We start from the raw sequence: 20,266 nt of genomic DNA on the forward strand, positions 1-20,266 counted from the left end.
GGTCTCTCTTGGGTTTGCTCGTCCCGTCAGCACGCGACTGTTTAGACTGTTAACTCTGTTTAGGCAAGTTTGTCTTGTGGGCCAGTGTGGAAATGGCAGCAAGCATGATGTTGACAGATTAGAAACAAAGTTGGATTTTTCTGAAGTCTGAAGAGTCTGTTTGTAAACAAATGTACCTGTACATACAGTCGGGTTCTACTTGCAAGAAGTTTCGAGTTTATATGGAATAACGCATTGTCTTTGGATCTGAATATTATACAAGTCAGCTGTAGGGAGAGAAGCGGATCTGCGGGAAAATGAATAATTTGTCTTTTGACGACCCGTCACTGGATAGCTTGGATCCAAGTTTATCCCTAAATGATCCAAGTGATATTGACACAGCTCTGCTGAACGACATTGACGGTAAGATGAGCTGTTTGAGTCAGTTTCCTAACCTACTTATTTACATTTTAATCGTGATTAGTTAAATAAATAGTCAAAGATGTATTGTGTGTTTTGACTTGATCAAGCCAAGTCAGCCTGGCAGACAATTACACGTCTTAGACAAATGCAGAAACAACATGGAGGGACGTTATAACGTACATGTTGTCATTTTAACTGTTGATGCGATTATTTTGCTTGCCCTTATCTAAATATTGTGGTTAATATGCGTTATGAAGGGAAGGGTCGTATGCATAAGCACCTCGTGACTGTCTACAATGCCTAGTATTGCAATACAGAACCATATATTAGTGAGCACACATGCACCTGTACACACAGGGTGTCTATATATCAGTTCTGAAACACTAATAAATCAGTTGGCGTTTGGATTTTAAAAAGGTTTCTCGATTAGAAATTAGAACTGTGTCATGTGTAGCCATTGTTTGAGTTATAAGTTGCGTTGTCGTGGCCACGCCCCCGCGAACTTACGCGCATGACGCCACCAGAGGTTACTTCCGTTCATTCCCCTTACTGTGTCAGGGTAGTTAAACACCATCGCTCCTTGCAATCATTTCTGCAATTCAGACATCCGATTTCACGCTGCGTTTATCATTTCAATCTGAATAATTTCCATTTTATTTCTAATGCACAAATAATTTGTGTACCTGATGGTCATTTTTTTAAAATGATGTCGCGTTTAAGATTTGTATTTTGGTATGGTGTGAGGAACGTATAATGTTTTTGAGTATACATTTGAATGTCTGTCTTTCTAAAATGCGAGCCGTTGCACACAATGAAGCTGGATAACCGTGAGTAACCCCAGTGTCCGATAGTAACCCGTTGTCTGTAGAGCTCAGCGCGCGCTCCTCCCACCGCCTGTGTTACTTTAATGCTGAGCTCGCGCGCTCTCTGATTGGTCGAGAGCGATCACCTCATCCAAAACAGTGGTGTACAGATTCCTATCAGGGCTGTGCACAGACCTGTGTGTGAACGACATGCTCAATACATGCAAATATAACCTGCATGTAGGTTGCATAAATAATAAACAGATTAATGAGGTGAATTGAGGTATCTTTTTAAGAAACAGTAGGGAAATTGTAATGTATACAACTTCTTCCATTATGCCAAATATACCTAATCAGCCAAGATGTGTCTGCTTTACTTTCGCACCTACATTGCTAATGTTTCTAACAAGTACAGAATCTAATAAAATAAAATAAATATGTAAATCAACATGAAACTACACTGTTATCATATCAATCATAACGGTGGCTATAAAATCTAGGGTACAGATATTGCTTGAGGTGGCAAACAATGTTCTTCTATGTATTCAGCTTCAGTAAAAGCTGTATTTTAGTCAGGGTCAAAGAGGATCTGGAGAATATCCCAGGAACACTATTTGAATATGCCTTGGATGAGACACCAGTCCATTGCAGGGCACCATACATACACACACACCCCTCTACAGACAATTTAGTGTTGCCAATCCACCTACCAATATGTTTTGAAAGGCGGGAGGAAACCAGAGACCCCAGAGGAAAATCAAACAAACATGGCAAGACAGGTGAGAGACACACAGGCAGAAATCTGAGATCAGGATTTAACTAAAGGCCCTGGGGAAACTATCAGGCAGCAACATTACCTGCTGCACCACAATGCCTCCTAAACTATGTACAGAGGAAGGAAATGATTCTGGCTTCAAGATGGCTGCCACTATTTTAAGTGACAGAAGCAAGTAAGCAAGTCCATTTTAGGTCACAACTCGATTAACCTTCAGATAACTTGGCTGTCTGTATGTAGTATGAACTACTTATTGCAGTAGGGGAGAATCATGTTAATTTAGTTTGACATTTTTTGACAGACTAATAGCTAATGCTTCATTTGAAATGAAACCTTAAATAATTTACATGTGACTCTTCAAAAGCTCTCTTGCAAGGCACCTGAAATGCCACAGCACTTGGGAATTCTGCATTGAAATAATTCCTCCTTGGAGTATTCGTCTGATTGTGACAGAGCTTGAGAAAGTTAATGAGCTTGGCCAGCCTGTCTTTGTGCCCTGAATGTGAAATGTGTTCCTGCGCTATTAGTGGGCTCCTAGCTTTACGCAGTAAACCAACATTACCTACCCCAGTGATCAGTAAACTGTTTACATTTTGCAGTAGTTCTGGTTATGTTTGTACTAGAACTTCACTTGGAAGTATCATACAGAATTTGAAAATTGATGAAGATTCTAGCATTTTTTTTTTTGGTTATACAATTGCATTTATATGTACACTATGTGGCCAAAAGTTTGTGGACCCCTGACCATCAATGCCCATATGTGCATTAAAATGGAGTTGATCCTCCTTTGCTTTTATAATAACCTTCACTCTTCTAAGAAGGCTTTCCACTGGATTTTGGAGCATGGCTGTGGGGATTTGTGCTCATTCAGCCACTAGAGCATTAATGACATTAGGCACTAATGTTGGGTGAGGAGGCCTGGGATGTACTTGATGCTCCAGTGCATCCCCAATGTGCTCAGTGGGGTTCAGTTCAGGGCTCTGTGCAGTACATTCAAGTTCTTCAACAACTTATCTTTATGGACATAGCTTTGTGCAGAGGGTCATTGTCATGCTGGAAGAAGTTTCGGTGAAGGGATATCTTAATGCTGCAGCATATAAAGACATTTTAAACAATTAAAATGTGTGCTTCCAACAATTCTAAACAATTGTGTGCTTCCAACTTTGTGGCAAAAATTTAGGGAAGGCCCACATTTGGTTGTGATGGTCAGGCGTCCACAAACCTTTGGCCATACAGTGTATATGTATGAAGTCATGTTTTACTAGTCCGAGTGAATATTTAATGTTATAGTAACCACAATTTCTCAACAGCTTGCCTCTCCCTTTTACCTCTCCCAGACATGCTCCAGCTCATCCACAACCAGGAGATGGAGTTTAGCAGCTTGTTTGATCACACCTCCTTTCCACCACCAGCTCCAACGAATGACCTTTCAGCCCTGGCTCCTTCCAGCTTGGCTCCCACTTCCCGCACTTCCTCCACCTCTTCTTCCACCTCGTCCATCCTGAGCAACAGCCCACATCTGGACGCTCTGCTGGGTCCCCCTGTCAGCCGCTACTCTGCCACCCCAGACAAGACCTTCCATGCCCCAAACTTTCAGCAACCTCCCTCCCCCCAGGTGACCTCTCCACCTGTCACCCCAAGCCAGGTGAAGCAGCCCAAAGCTCAAACAGCTCAACCTGTGCTTCACCCACCAAGCCAGGCTCCCCAGAGCCCTACATTCACCTTAAAGCCTCAGCAGCCTGTGACCAACTACGCAAACCAGAATGGATTCACTGGTATGGGTGCTTTAGTTTTATCATTTATGTTTAAACATTAAGCTTGAGAGATTGTAGTAGAATATCCTAGATTTTAGATCAAGTTACATCATCCAGCAATGATGTTCATCAACAAATCACACAAATAAAATCTTGTTTAGCAATTAGAGGTAATCATTTTTAAGATCTTACTATTCTGTTTAAACATGAAGCTCCAATCATGACCTTTCGATTACTACATTTAGCTTGAGTAATAACTAGGTGCATTACATTTTGTAATGGCAATTACCATCGAAGTGTTTCATTCCATCTTTCCTGATTCTTTCATTTCTTGTTTTGTACGTGTTCCTTTTATCAGTTGAACTTGACAATGGGTGTAAAATATAATAATCACAAATACACTACCAGTTCAAAGTTTGGACACACTAGATTACAATAAATATGTGTTTTTCATTCTCTTAAAGGCTTATGGTTGGAATTTGTTTCCAAGACCAATGTTAATATTGAAGTTAATGTCCATGTGTAACTTTATTACTGAATCAAAATGTATTTTTAACAAGTAGTTTTTTTCATGAAATTAAATTGTTTTCACTTCAAACTTAGTAGAAGCAGTGAGGAGCTTGGTCTGTTTCAGAACATTCTGAAGCTCCCACATGAAGCTGGTCGAGAAGATGCCAATATAAAGATTTTAAAATGTATAATAGTTTTGATTTATTCACCACTTTTCTTGGTCAGTGCATAATTCTTTACATGTTATTTTATAGTGTTAATGTCTTTTTAAAAAAAAAGAAAAAGGGAAAACCCTTCCATGAGTAGGTGTGTCCAAAGTTTTGACTGGTACATCATTTATATGTAAATTACCTGTCCTGTAGCAGCTGTTGAGGCTGGTCAGTCGCTTCTCCAGTACATCTGCTATAACTGTTGTTTCTATGAAACACTGAATTGACTTTGGGTCTGTAAAAACCAGGACAGGAGAAAGCACCTTCTTGTCTAATCTGACACTCCTGTGATAAAACAAAATGTTAGAAAGGAAGGCAGGTGGAGTGGCCCTTTGCTCCATATTGCTATCAAGCCACTGTGTTTAGCTTTCAGACCATCAGTGTATTGCCCTCTGTGTACCTGTCTGTGAGTCTCTGGCAGTCTGTTAATAACGTAATGCTTTTAAAATGTAAAGCGCTTTGAGTGCCTAGAAAAGAATGATATAAATCTCAGGAATTATAATTAGTAATTATTCTTATGTAGGTCAAATTCAATCTTGCCTTGGAAAATGGTCCAAAGACCACAGAACAGGTCAAGGTACACAGACACGTAGTTTGATCACAGTCTGAGTCATCATTGTAGTTGATATGACTGAGGTAAATGTAACGTGAGATGCATTCATTGTGTATTAGTCATCAAATAGAGAAGATGTAATGTTCAGTTGGATTTTTATATGATGTGCATGATTTCTTATCAGCAGTAATTGTGGCTTGATTATCTTAATATTGCATGTTTATTGTGAGTTTTATTACCACAATATGCAATAGAACAACTGCTCAGACACCTGTGGCCCACAACTACATATAATTCACATTTGGCTTCAGATCACTAGTCTTTATCAGGATATTACTTTTTATAATGACTTAAAAAGTGCTGCAGTATTTGTGTTTGAGAACTGTATAGTTCATATGGAAAATGTGTTTTGAAACATCTTGGGCCATATTTCATAGATTCTAGATCCTGAATATCACTTTATTTGTTTGCACTGATTACATTTTGTACAATGTTTGATTCAGAGCATTGGAGGTCATTTGCCTTGTTACCTCATCCTTTTAACTATCTGATTCAGCTAAGGGTTTTGCCCAACATATTCATAATATTCATTTAGCTACTGGTCTTAATAAAAGCCCCATGGTAGAGGTAACGGTAGAGCTCCAGTGCTGTATGTGACCGTAGGGTGTGCACTGGCAGTTTTTCAGCATCTGGAGTTTAGGTTTTATTACAGTTTAATCACTATCATTACTGCAGACCAAACCAAATAATACAGAATAGCAATTAAATGAGAAAAGATCTTTGTGAAATTAATTACACTGTTTACAATGAAACTCTTGAATCCTAATGGGACTCTAGGTGAGTGCTTTATTAAAGGGTAAAGCTGCTAAGCCCATATATAAAATATTCGGACAATGCTACTGTTAACTGTAAAACATAAATATGTATCACTCTACAAGCCCAAATGTGGAGTGATAGAGATGTTGGTGTTTGGCCAGTTAGGTTATTTGAGCTCCTTAAGTAGGTTATAATTTAAATAATAGAAGCTGCGTACTGTAGTACAGCTAAATTACATCCAAAAATATAATGTAATCTTATAATTCTTCTGAGTATAAAGTGAAAATTACATTATAATAATAATTGATTTATCTGTTTATTTATTTTATTATTATTATTATTATTTTTTTTTTTACAAGGAATAACATTTAAATTGTAATTTGCAGTAGTCCCTCAGCAGGGCTCTCCCCAGCCCGTGCCCATTGCTGCCAGCTCTCCACAGAGCGTTCAGCCGGTTGCCGTCCAGGCTCAGGTCCAGAGTCTGTCCACATCTCCCATCCTCACCACCTCCTCCAGTCCTCCAGCACAGACTCACGTCCAGCAAGTTCCTGTAAGTGTGAATACATGCTGTGATGTTTACTGAGTTCTGTATTTCACCATGTGATTTAATATTGTGTGTGTGTGTGTGCGCGCGCAGGTCTTGTTGCAGTCTCAATTCATCAAAGCAGACTCTCTCCTCCTCACCACCCTGAAGCCGGACGTGTCCATGGTAACTACAGTAGCATCTCCATGCATCACTTCTCTGGTTACATCCACAGCTCCAATGCAGAGCACCTCACTGCAGGTAGCGCTCCTGAACCTCCATCCAGTTTCTCACTTATTACTCATTACAACAAAAGCGAACAATATCCTGTAGCATTTGTATACCAATGCTTTGTATCGGTATTGTAATCCAGAAGACTTCTCACCACTCTTTCTAGAAACCTCAGTAGATTATATCACTCCCTTCACTATTACTAGATATTAACCATGAATAATAAAGTGAACTTTATTGCACTAATCAATAGGCATAGAGCAATAAACTATGAATAACAGACAGAGACTTTATTTTCTATTAGCTACTCATGATGCATATTGTTAACAATACATAATGCGTTGTAATAAATAGTGCTGTGAAGTTTAATACATTTTCATAAATAATTATAACAAATTGTATAATACCTTATTAATGAATAATAACATATGATGTGTTAATAGTATGTTATATTATTTCATCCACTGTATGTTACTGTGTAGCATGTTGTTTTCCATATTGTTGGTTGGTGTTTTATTTATATTCACTTTGTCACTTTCCTACCTCTCTCTCAGGCTCTGATGAATGGCGGGACTATCCTGACCACAGTTCCAGTCATGGTGGACACAGAGAAGCTGCCGATCAATCGTATAGCCATCAGCGGCAAGCCAGGTATGCAGATCCAAAAAGGCGAGAAGCGCACAGCACACAACGCCATCGAGAAGCGCTACCGCTCCTCCATCAACGACAAGATCATCGAGCTCAAAGACCTGGTGGCTGGCACAGAGGCTAAGGTCTGCCTTCTACTGCCTTCTTTTCTGTTCAAATATAATGTGTATCCTGCCTTCTCCAGACATTTGGGCTTCAGTCGGTGAATGAATCTCCCTGCCTGTGTTCCAGCTGAATAAATCTGCAGTGCTGAGGAAAGCCATCGACTACATCCGCTACCTGCAGCAGGCCAACCAGAAACTAAAGCAGGAAAACCTGGCTCTCAAAATGGCCAACCAAAAGAACAGTGAGTCCATCGACGTAACATGCATGCACTTCTGTAATGCTTCAGAAGTAAAGAGAATAGCTGCTTTTGTGCCTCAATTTCTGGTTCCACCACCAGGTCTTTACTATGGCTGTCTTAACGGCTAAAAAAGGCTGAAGCATACATGTAAAAATAAAAATAAAAACTATGATAGCTGCTAAATAGCCAGTGTGCTCTTTGTTATATTGCTTCAGTCTTCTTCATTCTACAAACAATAGAAAAATATAACTTGAAGAATTTTTTTTTTTTTTATAGTCAGATTAAACATGAAACCATACTATAAACTTTAGCCTGCTGTTTTTGTGCTTGTGTACAGAGTCTCTGAAAGACCTGGTGGCCATGGAGGTGGACGTGAAGAATGAACTTCCCACTCCTCCACCCTCCGACGCCGGCTCGCCCGAACCCAGCGGCTCCTTCTCTCACTGCAGCAGCGACTCGGAGCCTGACAGTCCCATGGGAGAGGACAGCAAGGTAGTACGTCTGTCTAGGTTTTTCAGCCTTGTAAATGTTCCATCGATAAGAGGATCTTTTGGTTTTGTTTTTAGACAGTGTTGATCTTGTGACTGCTTTCGGATTAGCAGTGCTGTCTGAAGGAATAACAGTACAGTGATGATTTCTGCTCTGTTCCCCTTACAGCCTATGTCCAGTGCTGAGAAGGCTGCTGGAGGGATGCTGGACCGCTCACGGATGGCTCTGTGTGCCTTCACCCTCCTCTTCCTCTCTTTCAACCCGCTGGCATCTCTGATGTGTGGGAGCCAAAGCAGGACTGGAGAAGCTGTTCCTCCAGGCCACTCAGGAACTGGCAGGACCATGCTGGCATTTGATAACGCAGGTACCGTCACCTGGAACATACAGGATGAATTCTGAAATCAAGTGCCGTCTCGTTTATTTACCGTTTCGATATATGTCAGGCTTTTACTAGACTGGATATGCGGATTCGTACACTTTGACATACACTATCAGCACTTATGGAGTGTGTATTCTGCAGCTGATTCGTGGGGCTGGATGGACTGGATGCTGCCCACTCTATTGGTGTGGATGCTAAATGGTGTTCTGGTAGCTGGTGTTCTGATTAAGCTATTGGTGTACGGAGAGCCTGTCACTAGACCACACTCAGAATCCTCCGTCCTCTTTTGGAGACACCGTAAACAGGCTGACCTCGACCTGGCCAGAGTGAGCCCCACACACACACACACACACACACACAGAAACACTTGTTTAGATCTGGTAGGGAGAGCATTTTAATACTCGTGATAATGATTTTATTAAATTTAATTAGATCTGATGCCATTAATATCACTCAGTTATCTAAATCTCCAGTGTTGTCTGTTTTCCTCTCCTCCTTTTTATGCAGGGAGACTTTGCCCAGGCCTCTCAGAACCTGTGGACATGTCTGAAAGCTCTTGGTCGTCCTCTGCCCACTTCTCAGTTGGACTTGGCGTGTGCTGTGCTCTGGTCCACCCTGCGTCTGTGGCTGCAGAGGCTGTGGGTGGGCCGCTGGCTGGCCTGCAGGGCTGGAGCTCTGCGTGCAGATCGCCCCCTGCAGGAGGATGCGCGCAAGAGCAGCCGTGACGCTGCCCTCGTCTATCACCGCCTGCACCAGCTGCACATGACCGGTGAGAGAGAGAGAGTCTTAGCACATAGCTGATATCCTGTTATATTCATGCAGGTGCTGCTGAGACTGAACGCTTCGTATGTGTCTGTAGGGAAGCTGGGCGGTAGTCACCTGTTCGCAGTGCACATGGCTCTGAGTGCGGTGAATCTAGCCGAGTGTGCTGGAGACTGTCTATCTGTGGCCACACTGGCCGAGATCTACGTCTCCGCTGCCCTGAGAGTAAAAACCAGCTTGCCCCGCCTGCTACACATCACCTCTGTAAGAACACTCATTGTGCTCTCTTCACCCCCACCCCCTCTCTCTCACACACACACACTCTGACTCACTCTCCCTTTGTGTCTGTCTGTCTGTGTTAACAGTCTGTGTAGGCTAATCATCCATTAATAATCAGATTTAATAAAAAATGCATAAAGCTAAAGTGGAACAGAATAAACTATTTGACATTTCTGTCTGATTAACCCCTTAAACACTTGACTTTATTATTCAGTTGTTCTTCTAAAAGAATATTATTCAGTAATTAGCATGGATTATTCATTAAAACACCACGCTAAAACACACAGGAGAGGTGTGTAGTCCCTGAGAGAAATGTAGAGGAATGTACAGTAAGTCTGGACCCACTGAGGCATCCTGGGGCTTTATGGAGGATATTATATTTAATAGAATACAGATCGTTAGTTAATACTAATCGAAACGCTAATCAGTAGACACCAGACATTTGCATCTGAATACTTGTGTACTTTCTGTGCATTTGCAGCATAATCACAATACAAACGGACAAAGCTTTCGGAGATTTTTAAACGAACGTGAGGTCGAATTTGTGAGGCCGATGCACACGTGTTGAACTCGCTGTCCCTCCGTGCACGTGCGTGAATTTGGTTTGTATAACGTATATGCAAACCGATTTTTTTTTAACAAGGGTGCATGTAAACCGTGCGTTCAGTATCAACATTTAGAGCAAATTCCTTTGTATTGACACACCTGCACACACCGTGTACGCAGCCTGTGGGACATTCACATCTCTCTCCTTGTCCCTGACTGTCCATGTCTCCTTTTGTCCCTCTCTGTAGCGTGGCTTTCTGAGTCGTGCTCGACAGGCCTGTCTGTCCCCCAGTGGCAGTGTTCCTCCTGCCATGCAGTGGCTCTGCCACCCTCTGGGCCATCGCTTCTTTGTGGATGGTGATTGGTCTGTACGCAGCACCCCTAAAGAGAGCATCTATAGCCAGGCTGGAAACACTGGTGAGCACTTTTATATTTCATCGTACTCTGTGGTAAAGTCAAAAAAGCAGCCTGATATCTATAGCTCAGTGGTGGCGAGGTATTGTGAAGTGTGCACTTATAAAGGCTCACACTTCTGTTTATATTCTGTGTTCGTTTCAGTGGATCCTCTAGCTCAGGTGACTCAGGCGTTCAGGGAGCACCTGCTGGAGAAGGCTCTGTACTGTGTCGCTCAGCCATGCGGAGACAAGAGCCCCAACGAGGGACAAGGGTGAGTCACGGCAAGCTCTTTTTCACAGTTTCTTTTTTAACTCTCTGCACTCCAGAGCTCAGCGTTTTACTCCCCGCTTTTCTATCCGAGGTGTATTAGGGCTATCAGAACAAGTTTCCCTGATTGGATATTCATCTTTGTTTATCTATTGGGGGAAGAAAAAAACATCACAGGTTTAAGAGCCCACATTCAAGAGATATCACAAGCTTCCAATTTACGTTCCCGTCCAACTCAAACTAGTAATTAACTAGTTTTCAGAAAGCTCTGACTCAACAGTGTGTGATGTTGCATTTATATATATATATATATATATATATATATATATATATATATATATATATATATATATATATATATATATAAATATATAAATAATAATAATAAAAAAAAGGTGGCAGCTTGCCTGTGCCAGGATTTAACTCTGTACATGTCTTACAGACATTCTTTATCCTTTTACTAATATTGGCCGAGTGGAATCTTAAGCCTTCGTGTCGTAATTACTGGAATTCTAACATGATGTGTGAGCACAATGATGCGTTTTGGTTAAATAAATTCATGCCTGCTGTGGTTTATGCAGTATTAAAATTCAATGCAATTTTTAATGAATTTGATAGGCACTGTTTGCTTATACGTACGTGCACATGTTCTTCGGTGTGAAGGTGTAAACACATAGCTGTGTGTGGTGTTGTGTGGATGCTGTTTGAATCGTATATGTTGTCCCACAGTGAGTACTCGGATGCCCTGGAGTACCTGCAACTGCTGAACAGCGCCTCTGACGCTGCAGGAGCGACCACACAGGCCTTCGCCATTGGCTCCAACATGGCCACCATCACCGGTCAGTCACACGTCAGCTATTTTCAACAAAGCCGAGAGTGACATGTTTTTATCAGTCAGGTTAATTGAAGTTTTTGTACGTGTGTTTGGCATCTAGGCTGTGACCCTCACTCAAAATGGTGGTCGTCGGTTGCCGTGGTGATTATTAACTGGCTGCAAGGAGATGACGTAGCGGCAGAGAGGTTGTATCCAGCGGTGGAACACCTTCCACGCAGTCTTCAGTCAGACGAGTACGTATTTCTCTCTCTCTCGCTCTCACACACACACACACACACACACTCACACGCGTGCATATCAGTGCTTGAAAATTTATATGTACCTCTTTTTACTAGGGAGATAGAATCTTATTCTAATCATGATCATGATTATTGGCTTCTTCAAATAATGAAACATAACTTAGTTAAAGTTAGTTGGCTAAAGTCTGATATCAGCATTGACTGATGCTGTTGTCTAATTGTATTTATATTTAGCAGTTAAAAAGTGACTTAAGTCTGGGGCACATTACAAATGGATGCATCCTAACCAATGTTGAGAATGTGAGAGACCTCTGTATCATCCAAATCATCAAACCACTAACACTTCAAAATCTTCCCCGAATAAAACACCATACCACTGAGTCACAACCCGGAATCTTGTGATCTTGTCACTGATTATGTAAAAGGAATAAACCTGATGGCAGAGTGCTGTTATAGAAAGCTAGTCAGCGATAGGGTAGTGTGTCCGTAACACATTTTTATTAATTAAAGAACGACATACTTTTTAATCCATGTATCTTTACATTTAATGTTGTGGAAAGTTCATTAAAGAAAATGAATCAACTATTTATGACCAGTCAGAATTGAGCATTCGACAGCACTGTGGTATAATAGTCTTTATACAGTGTTTGTGATTTATAAAATGGATAACTATAGTTGTAAAACGGCTGAGCTCCATTCAAAGCCATTGTAAAATCCTTGGTGTGTGTGTGTGTGTGTATATATATATATATATATATATTATGCATGCTCAAGTTTGACTGCATCACACATGTTGCTTAGTAACCAAAGATTACTCTAAACAGACTACATTTACTGTGTTACTGGCACAAAATATAAAATAATCCTGCTCACATTTAAATCACTTCATGGTTTGGCACCTTTCTGTCTCAGTGCACTGTTTCTCCCCTCCAACCCGACCTGCTCTCTCAGGTCCTCTGAGCTCAGACTTTTCTCTGTTCTTAGATTTCGTCTTTCAACCATGGGTCTTTCAGTGTTGTAGCACATAAAATCTGGAATTCTCTCCCTCTCACTCCTCGCAGTATCACATCCATCTCCGAGGTCAAATCCCAATTAAAAATGGATCTGTTTTCTCAGTGTTCTCTGTCCTAATCTGTTATGCTGCATTTTCTGAGTGACTGTACTGTGTATTTTTTTTTTTCCTGTGTTTGGTTGCACTTTGTTTGTCACATTGTGTGTTTGTCCACAATTGTTCATTGTTTATGTATTGTTGTATTGTAAAGCGTCCTTGAACTCTGGGAAGGTGCTGTGTAAATAAAACATATATTATTATTATTATTATTATTATTACTGAGGAATTGTTTATTGTAATTTTTATTCGTGATAATAATTGAAATCTTCACAGTGCTTTTTATCATGGGTTTTATAATTTTATCATAAGGATGCTCTTGCCCATGATAAAATCTCTGTAAAGCATGCCCTAATGGCTTAATGCTTCAGTTTCAATCTGTGAGTAGCTTGGAAAAGTTAAGATTGGACTTTACAAACCCAACACCACAGGATGGTCTGGAAAGATAATTGTTTAAAACGAGAATAAAAAGGGGAGGTCAGGAGGGGCAAATCAACATCAAAATCCTGGTGACCATTTTAGACTTTATTACCTGTTCAACCAAAAAGGCCTTGTAATTCTTGAGATTTCGTGTTAATGCCCTCAGTGCTGATTCTCCATCAGACATCACTTCATCAGACATCACTTCAACAGAACATCACTTTATCCTTAAGCTCTGTATTTATGTCGAGGTCTTTTGGAGTGCACCGTATGTCTGAGCTGCTTTGTTCTCTGTCCCTCCTTCTGACTCTGTGTGTGTGTGTGTGTGTGTGTTGTTGTTTTTTGCAGAAGTTCACTACCCAAAGCCTGTTTGAACATGTTTAAAGCAGTGCGCGCCCTGCTGGCCAAACCAGAGAACAGACAGCTGAGCCTGAGCTACTGTGAGAAAGCCAGCAGCCTGTTCAGAGACAGCCTCAATCTGGGGCCACACTGCAACAGCAGCACTTTAGACAAGGTACCGCTATACACACGCACACACACACACACACACACACAAGCTGGGCTCAGTCATAACTAGTGGAAAAACCCTGGGGAAACTCGCTCACTATACAGTATGTGTGTATTTAAGTAGGACATCAGGAGTTATGAGTGCATGTACAGTTAGAGGTGAACTCGTCCTGTCTTGGCCTGAGCTGTGGTGCATTGTAGTTGCATTGCATGTGACTGAACAGAGTGCAATGTTCTTGCAGTGCAACACAGAGCTGAGCTGCTGCATAGGTATCTGCCACTCTCAATGGAGCATTTATTGAACACACACACACAACAATTTAAACTGTGTTGAAATATCTATATTATAAACATCTTGCACTATCTGCTCTTGTTTTTAAAATGATTCTTATTATTATTGTTCTTGAGGTCTGGATCAAGTGAACAGTTCAGTGAACTGTTTAGGCTTATAACTAAACATATACTTAGTTTGAGAACCAAGATGCTGCTTCTGATTTCATCCAAAGACACTGCTAACAACTGTGTTTGACACTTGACTCTTTCTCTTTCTCTCTGTCTCTATGCCTGTAGTTGGTGCAGTTGTTACTGTGTGATCTGCTGCTGGTGACGCGCACCAGTCTATGGCGAGAGCAGCAGATTTGTTCTCCAGCGTCCCCTCAGCAAAGCTCGACTTCGGCCGCTTCTCCTGCCGAGCTGCAGGGCTTCCAGCAGGACCTGAGCTCTCTGCGCAAACTTGCCCACAGCTTCCGACCCGCCATGCGTAGGGTAAGACACACACACACACACACAAACATGCGACTCATACATACACTGTAAATACACAAGTATACACGAGCACACAGATCTGCTGCTGCTCCACTGCTGATGAAGGATACCGAGACGAGGCATGTGGCCACAGCTGGACACAGTTGGAGCGGATTCCAGCTCTTGATCTGGATTTAGTGATTTAGAGGCTCTCATGCTGACACGCTGGTATTTTCCTCATGCTTAGCGCTGAAATAGGCCACCGCTCTGAAAAGCGCTGAGTGCCGGGGAGCTGTTTTTAACCGCTGTGGCTTGTGTGAGAAGTGGAGTTCTACATCAGCATTCTAGTCAAAAATAGTACTTGCAAGGCATAATTTGTCATCCTCAAGATTTTGCAAACTTTTCCCGCTTATGTTCCGTTTTGCTCCAATTAATTGTCTTTAAAAAAAAAAAGAAAAAGAAAAAATTAACATGGGCAATTGATTTTTGTAGTAATGTATGAAAGTTAGTTTATTTCCTGAATGGGCAGAGAGTACTGTACTCTGTGTGTTACGTTGCCCTGTGATGCAGCATGAGCAGCAGTTTGAAAAGATGCTGTGCTGAATTTTATTAACAAAATTTTAGATCCGGTAGACAACTGAATGGAATTTTGTACTGATATTGATATTATTTCATCAGTTTAGAATTGATAGTGTTTTCTGAAAACACTGTATCGTCAGTATAGTAGTGTTATTTCAAGTTGAATGAATGAATGAATGCCTTTTAATGTCACTATACACATGTACAATGAAATTAAGAGCCACTCCTTTTTGTTCCATGCCAACATGTACATCAAATAAACAAGAATAAAATAAAATAAATAAATATAACAACAGGAAATAAGTAAATAATAAATAAATAAATAAATAAATAGTACGGGGGAAGGGGGGGACTATAAAATGCACAGTTTTGAGACACTATATACATATACTGTGAAATCAGTACATGTATGTGTTTAGAATGGTAATAGCTTTTGGGGAGAAAACTATTCTTAAATCTATTAGTCCTTGTTCTGATGCACCTGTAACGTCTCCCTGAGGGCAACATATTGAACAGATCAGAGCCAGGGTGAGAGCTGTCCTTAATGATGGTTTTTCCTCTGCTGAGGCAACGGGAGGGGTAAATATCCATCAGGGAGGGGAGAGGGCAGCCAATGATCTTCTGTGCTGCTCTTATTATTAAGTTCAAGTTCAGGTGGTTTTATTGTCATTTCAACCATATGCAGCTGTTACAGTACACCGTTAAACGAAACAACGTTCCTTCAGGATCATGCTGCTACATAAAGCAACACACTAAACCACGAGACGACATAGAACTAAATAAGAGCTACACATTTCTACACAAAGTGCACATGATAAAACACAGGACAGTATCGTAACTATTAAAACAGGACACTAGGTACAGTAAGTGACCGTGTAGTGCCGACCAGTACACAGTTCTATTGTTAGATATAACAGGTAGTGCAAAAGATAGGTGCCAAAGAGTAACAGTATAATTTAAAAATGCTATAAATGTGAACATAACATGCTATGATTTAGTCTTCAGCAGATTAGTTTATACCAAATGTGGGCCTAGCAGTTATTGTGGTAGCAGCCAGGTAAAGAGTATAACAGTGACAGTAAATTAAATACTATATTTTTATAAATACAGTAGCAGCAAAACTGCAACAGACTCAATGCAGGAATGTGCAGCCTTCTTGCTAATGAAAAAGCTTTGGGGCCAGGAGCAATCACGATTGGTTTAAAGCATGGCAATCAATGGAAAAAGACCGGAGACAGAGCTTACTGTACTTTCAGTTAAATGACGCGTCTCGTCTTAACGTCAAAAAAGGAACTGATGTCAGTCAGATTTACACATGATTGACCTGTTTGCGTATGGTTCCTTACGGATTTTATATGTAATATGTTTCTTTTGTAATCACACCGCAGGACAGAATTACTGACACATAGTTCATATCGAGGTTCTGTGTTGCATATTATATTGTAATATTAACAGTTTGTTATATTACTTCAATCTAATAAGTACTGTAGCAGAGCAGAGGACAGAGAGAGCTGCTGGGGAAAGTGCTAGATAGAAGATGAAAGAGTATGAGACAGTAGAGAGCGGAAGAGACGTGTCAGCTTCTAAAGGAAGGATTAACCCCCATGGGTGTGCTGTCTGCCAGCTTGTTAAGCCTCTCTCTCTCTCTCTCTCTCTCTCTCTCTCTCTCTCTCTCACCAGTTGTTTCTGCATGAAGCCACTGCCAGGCTGATGGCAGGAGCAAGTCCAACACGCACACACCAGCTCCTGGACCGCAGTCTGCGCCGGCGTGTCACACCTGGAGGCAAAATCGGTGAGGACTTAGATGCTGAGCGTGGGTAGATGTGTTTGCATGCTTGTTTTCAAATATTCAGCCACAGAATTGTGTGTGTTCATGCATGCAGATGTTTACAAGTACTATGGAAAGAAGAGAAACCCCATTAACTCGACTCGCTTCTGAAAGAATTCGAGAGCAGATGGCAAACAATTTCAATACGTGACTAGATCATAAATTCATACCTACAGGCATTATAGTCTAACTGGTCTTAGAACGAGACATGAGAGACTAATCAATACTGTTCTTATATAGTTTTATCTTTCTAAGACCGGCACAAAGGAGTACAAAGTTGTTTGTTTGTTTGTTTCTTTATTTATTTAGAAATAATCTTACTTACACTTTCCCACATGACTACATTCATAACACAAAATTCATTGACATCCCCAACAACTGCCCCCGGACTTCCATTATAAGTAGGTAAACGGATTTTCCATACAGGAAGGAAGGTTAAATGATGGACTAGAGCAACTGAACATTAGACTGCAGATATAGTGAACAGTAATTAGAAAAACAACAGAGTATTCCTTTAACATGCTCAGTCCTTGTCCCCCGTTACAATAATGAATCTATTTTCATATGTGGGTGTGTCTGCTTGTATGTTCTGAATATTCATTCAGTACAGATGTGTTTTTCCACCTATGTGATGTGTAGATGTTTAACATTGATTGTAACATACATCTGTATTTAGAAATCTATTCAGTGTCTCATGGCTGTGTGTGTGTGTGTGTGTGTGTGTGTGTGCATGTGCGCAGAGGAGTGTGAGACACGGCCAGGCCAGCGTGAGCAGGCAGAGGCGGCCATGTTGGCGTGTTGGTATCTGCCTCCGTCGTTCCTGTCGGCCCCGGGCCAGAGGGTGGGGATGTTGGCCGACGCTGCACGCACTCTTGAGAAGCTGGGGGACAAACGCACGCTCCACGACTGCCAGCAGATGATCATCAAACTGGGCAGCGGGACTACGGTCGCCTCCACTTAGAGACAAATCAAAAGACTTTCAAACTCAATATCAGTTTCAAATTTTCTGTGCCACATTTTTCTGGCTACAGGCATTGGCCTTTATCAATTAACCAGCTCGTTTTAGTACGTCAGATTCCCCCCCTTCCTTACTTTTTAACATCTCCATTTTTTTTCTTTACAGCTATTATTTAAATAATTTAATAATTTAATTTGTTTGTCCTGACAAAATGCGGATGTTATTATGGTTAATGTTTTACATCTTACTTGAAGGTGCGGTCAGTAATTTTAAATGCAGAAATAGTTTTGTGAGATTTGGCAAAAGTTCTCATCAGGTTTTAAGCAGCAGACCATTAACCATCGGCTCAGAGGAGAAACTCTGTTCTCTGTGTTGCCGCGGGAGAAAAAATAAAACCGTATGGACACCAATATTGGTCACCATTCAGTCAATCAGAACCATACATGTGTTTCTGCTTCCCTGTTGATCCTGAATTCACACTAGAATTCAGGCTTTCTAGCCTGTGCATGTTTTGGGTGTGTGGGGTTTTAGATTCAAAACTACCTTAAGCGGATTTCTCTTAAAATTACTTAGTACGCCTTTATGGTAATGTTTCACATATAGATGCAGTATGGGCCGTTGTAGTGTTCCTGTAACGAGGTGCTTTGTAAGCACCAGCTTTGTACACTAGATGGCATTTCATTGAGCAGCATTGGACGCTTAGGAGTGGCGTTACAGGGTGATTGGACATGAATCATTGCAGTTCCTCTCAATGTGTAATATTGGCTTTCCACACACAGAACAATCCTTGTCTCCAGCTGTAATGATCTGGTAGTGCATGTACATGTGTGTGTGTGTTTCTGTCTAAAGCAGTATCTCAGACACTTGTTTTTTTTGTCTGCTGAGTCTACTGGTTTGGTACAGCATGGCCAGGAAATCAAGGCTTAATCTGTGTGCAAGGGAACTAGGCGTTAGGGGGCATGATGAGTGTGATAAGATTTCCTTTTCATTACATCTGTACAGACCTTTCTAATCTGCACTACCGTTACTGGGACTGACTTCTACATGATTGAAGAGCGTATACAGCTTTACAAGATTCTTTTCTTGTAGTGTTTTCTTTGTATATATTTTTAAAGATGTGTATTTATAATTTTGTCTAAAGATGTGGGTGAACAGTATTTTCTAGGAACAGAGAAAATGGGAGTACTTGGATGTTTCATCGGAACAGAGTGCTAGAGCAGAAAACATCACTTTATAAAGAAACAGAATAGTGGGGTTAATAAAGCTGACTGCCAGACTAGTCCCATATATGTGGGGGGAAAAAACTTCTACAGGGTGCTCATTCTTGAAGAGTCTTGTCCGATTGCACTACTGAGCGAGGTGGCGGTTACTATGTGAAGAGCGCAGCTTCTGAACATACTTGGTGGTAAAATGTATGGATGGATTGACACCATTGAACGGTTACAAAAATATCTGAGCCAGTCTGTTTTGACAAAGTCGACCTTTTTGAAAACCCGGGTTTTTAGACGCGAAAGTTATTTGAGAGAGCCCCGTCTGCATTCCACTTTCAGTCACTGTAATGTTTCAAATGCTCTTTGTTAAATTTACAGGCAAGTTTCAGAGGTTGTATCGCAAAAGACTCATGACCTGTATGCTAATCAGTGTGTAGTGCTCATAGTCCAAATCTGAACAGTCTGTCCAATTGTCAGCTCTTTGATTTATTCTTGAGAATGTAAATAAAAGTTCTTTTGTAACATATATGTATGATCTCTTGTGTGGTTCGTGTAACACTTAAAAAAATACATAAATAAATAAAATAAATAAAATAAAAAAAAAGGATAAATCCACCCGTAATTCGCTTGCATATTATTTATATTTATAATGAACATGTTAACCTAAAGAGAGCGATGCAGCAGCGCTTTAGTCCTTCAGTCTGTTCAACTCTGTCGCCTCCTCGTCTGTGCACGCCGCTCAAACAGTTCAGGTTCTGAAGGTTCAACTTTCATGCTGACTGCTGCTGTCAATATCCTCGTGCATCTCGTAGATCACTAACTAGCTGAGCGACTGCAATGAGTACCTGAAGTGAGTTCTGGAATGTGGAGGTCTTCATAAACCTCTCCAATTATTTCAAAATGGCAGAGGTGAGCTAGTGTGCAACTCTTTCCAACGATCCCATAATGAGTTGGACATGGGTTAGTTTGTGAACTAATGCAGAAGATGCATGTATATCACAGAATATCCATAGTATCGCTAAGGCTACCTAGATAGTGTGCACGTGTTTCACCAACGGGGCTCCGTCAGTCAGTGAGCGAGTATGGTTCTTTTAATAAATAAATAAATAAATAAAGTTTGAAATGTAAGTTTTGCTGTCTCATCTAAAGAAG

The 20,266-nt window shown here is 40.9% G+C and overlaps 1 protein-coding gene across 2 annotated transcripts; it reads left to right on the top strand.

Moving 5' to 3' along the window:
- On the top strand, positions 1–19,640 carry srebf1 (sterol regulatory element binding transcription factor 1). 2 transcript variants are annotated; one of them, XM_017452596.3, is made up of 19 exons: positions 1–402; positions 3,291–3,755; positions 6,209–6,372; positions 6,460–6,606; positions 7,131–7,349; positions 7,456–7,570; positions 7,905–8,059; positions 8,225–8,420; positions 8,577–8,761; positions 8,943–9,204; positions 9,295–9,461; positions 10,271–10,439; positions 10,581–10,689; positions 11,415–11,524; positions 11,621–11,753; positions 13,636–13,801; positions 14,365–14,559; positions 16,798–16,909; positions 17,686–19,640. In XM_017452596.3, exons 1-19 carry the CDS (start codon positions 297–299, stop codon positions 17,904–17,906), a joined length of 3,396 nt encoding a protein of 1,131 aa, XP_017308085.1. In that variant the 5' UTR covers positions 1–296; the 3' UTR covers positions 17,907–19,640. The 2 variants fall into 2 exon arrangements, with proteins under 2 accessions (XP_017308085.1, XP_017308089.1); XM_017452600.3 differs by having other exon boundaries at positions 2–402; positions 3,318–3,755.
- The last annotated feature ends 626 nt before the right edge of the window (positions 19,641–20,266 follow it).

This window comes from Ictalurus punctatus, chromosome 2, assembly GCF_001660625.3.
Source record: "Ictalurus punctatus breed USDA103 chromosome 2, Coco_2.0, whole genome shotgun sequence".
Taxonomy (NCBI): domain Eukaryota; kingdom Metazoa; phylum Chordata; class Actinopteri; order Siluriformes; family Ictaluridae; genus Ictalurus; species Ictalurus punctatus.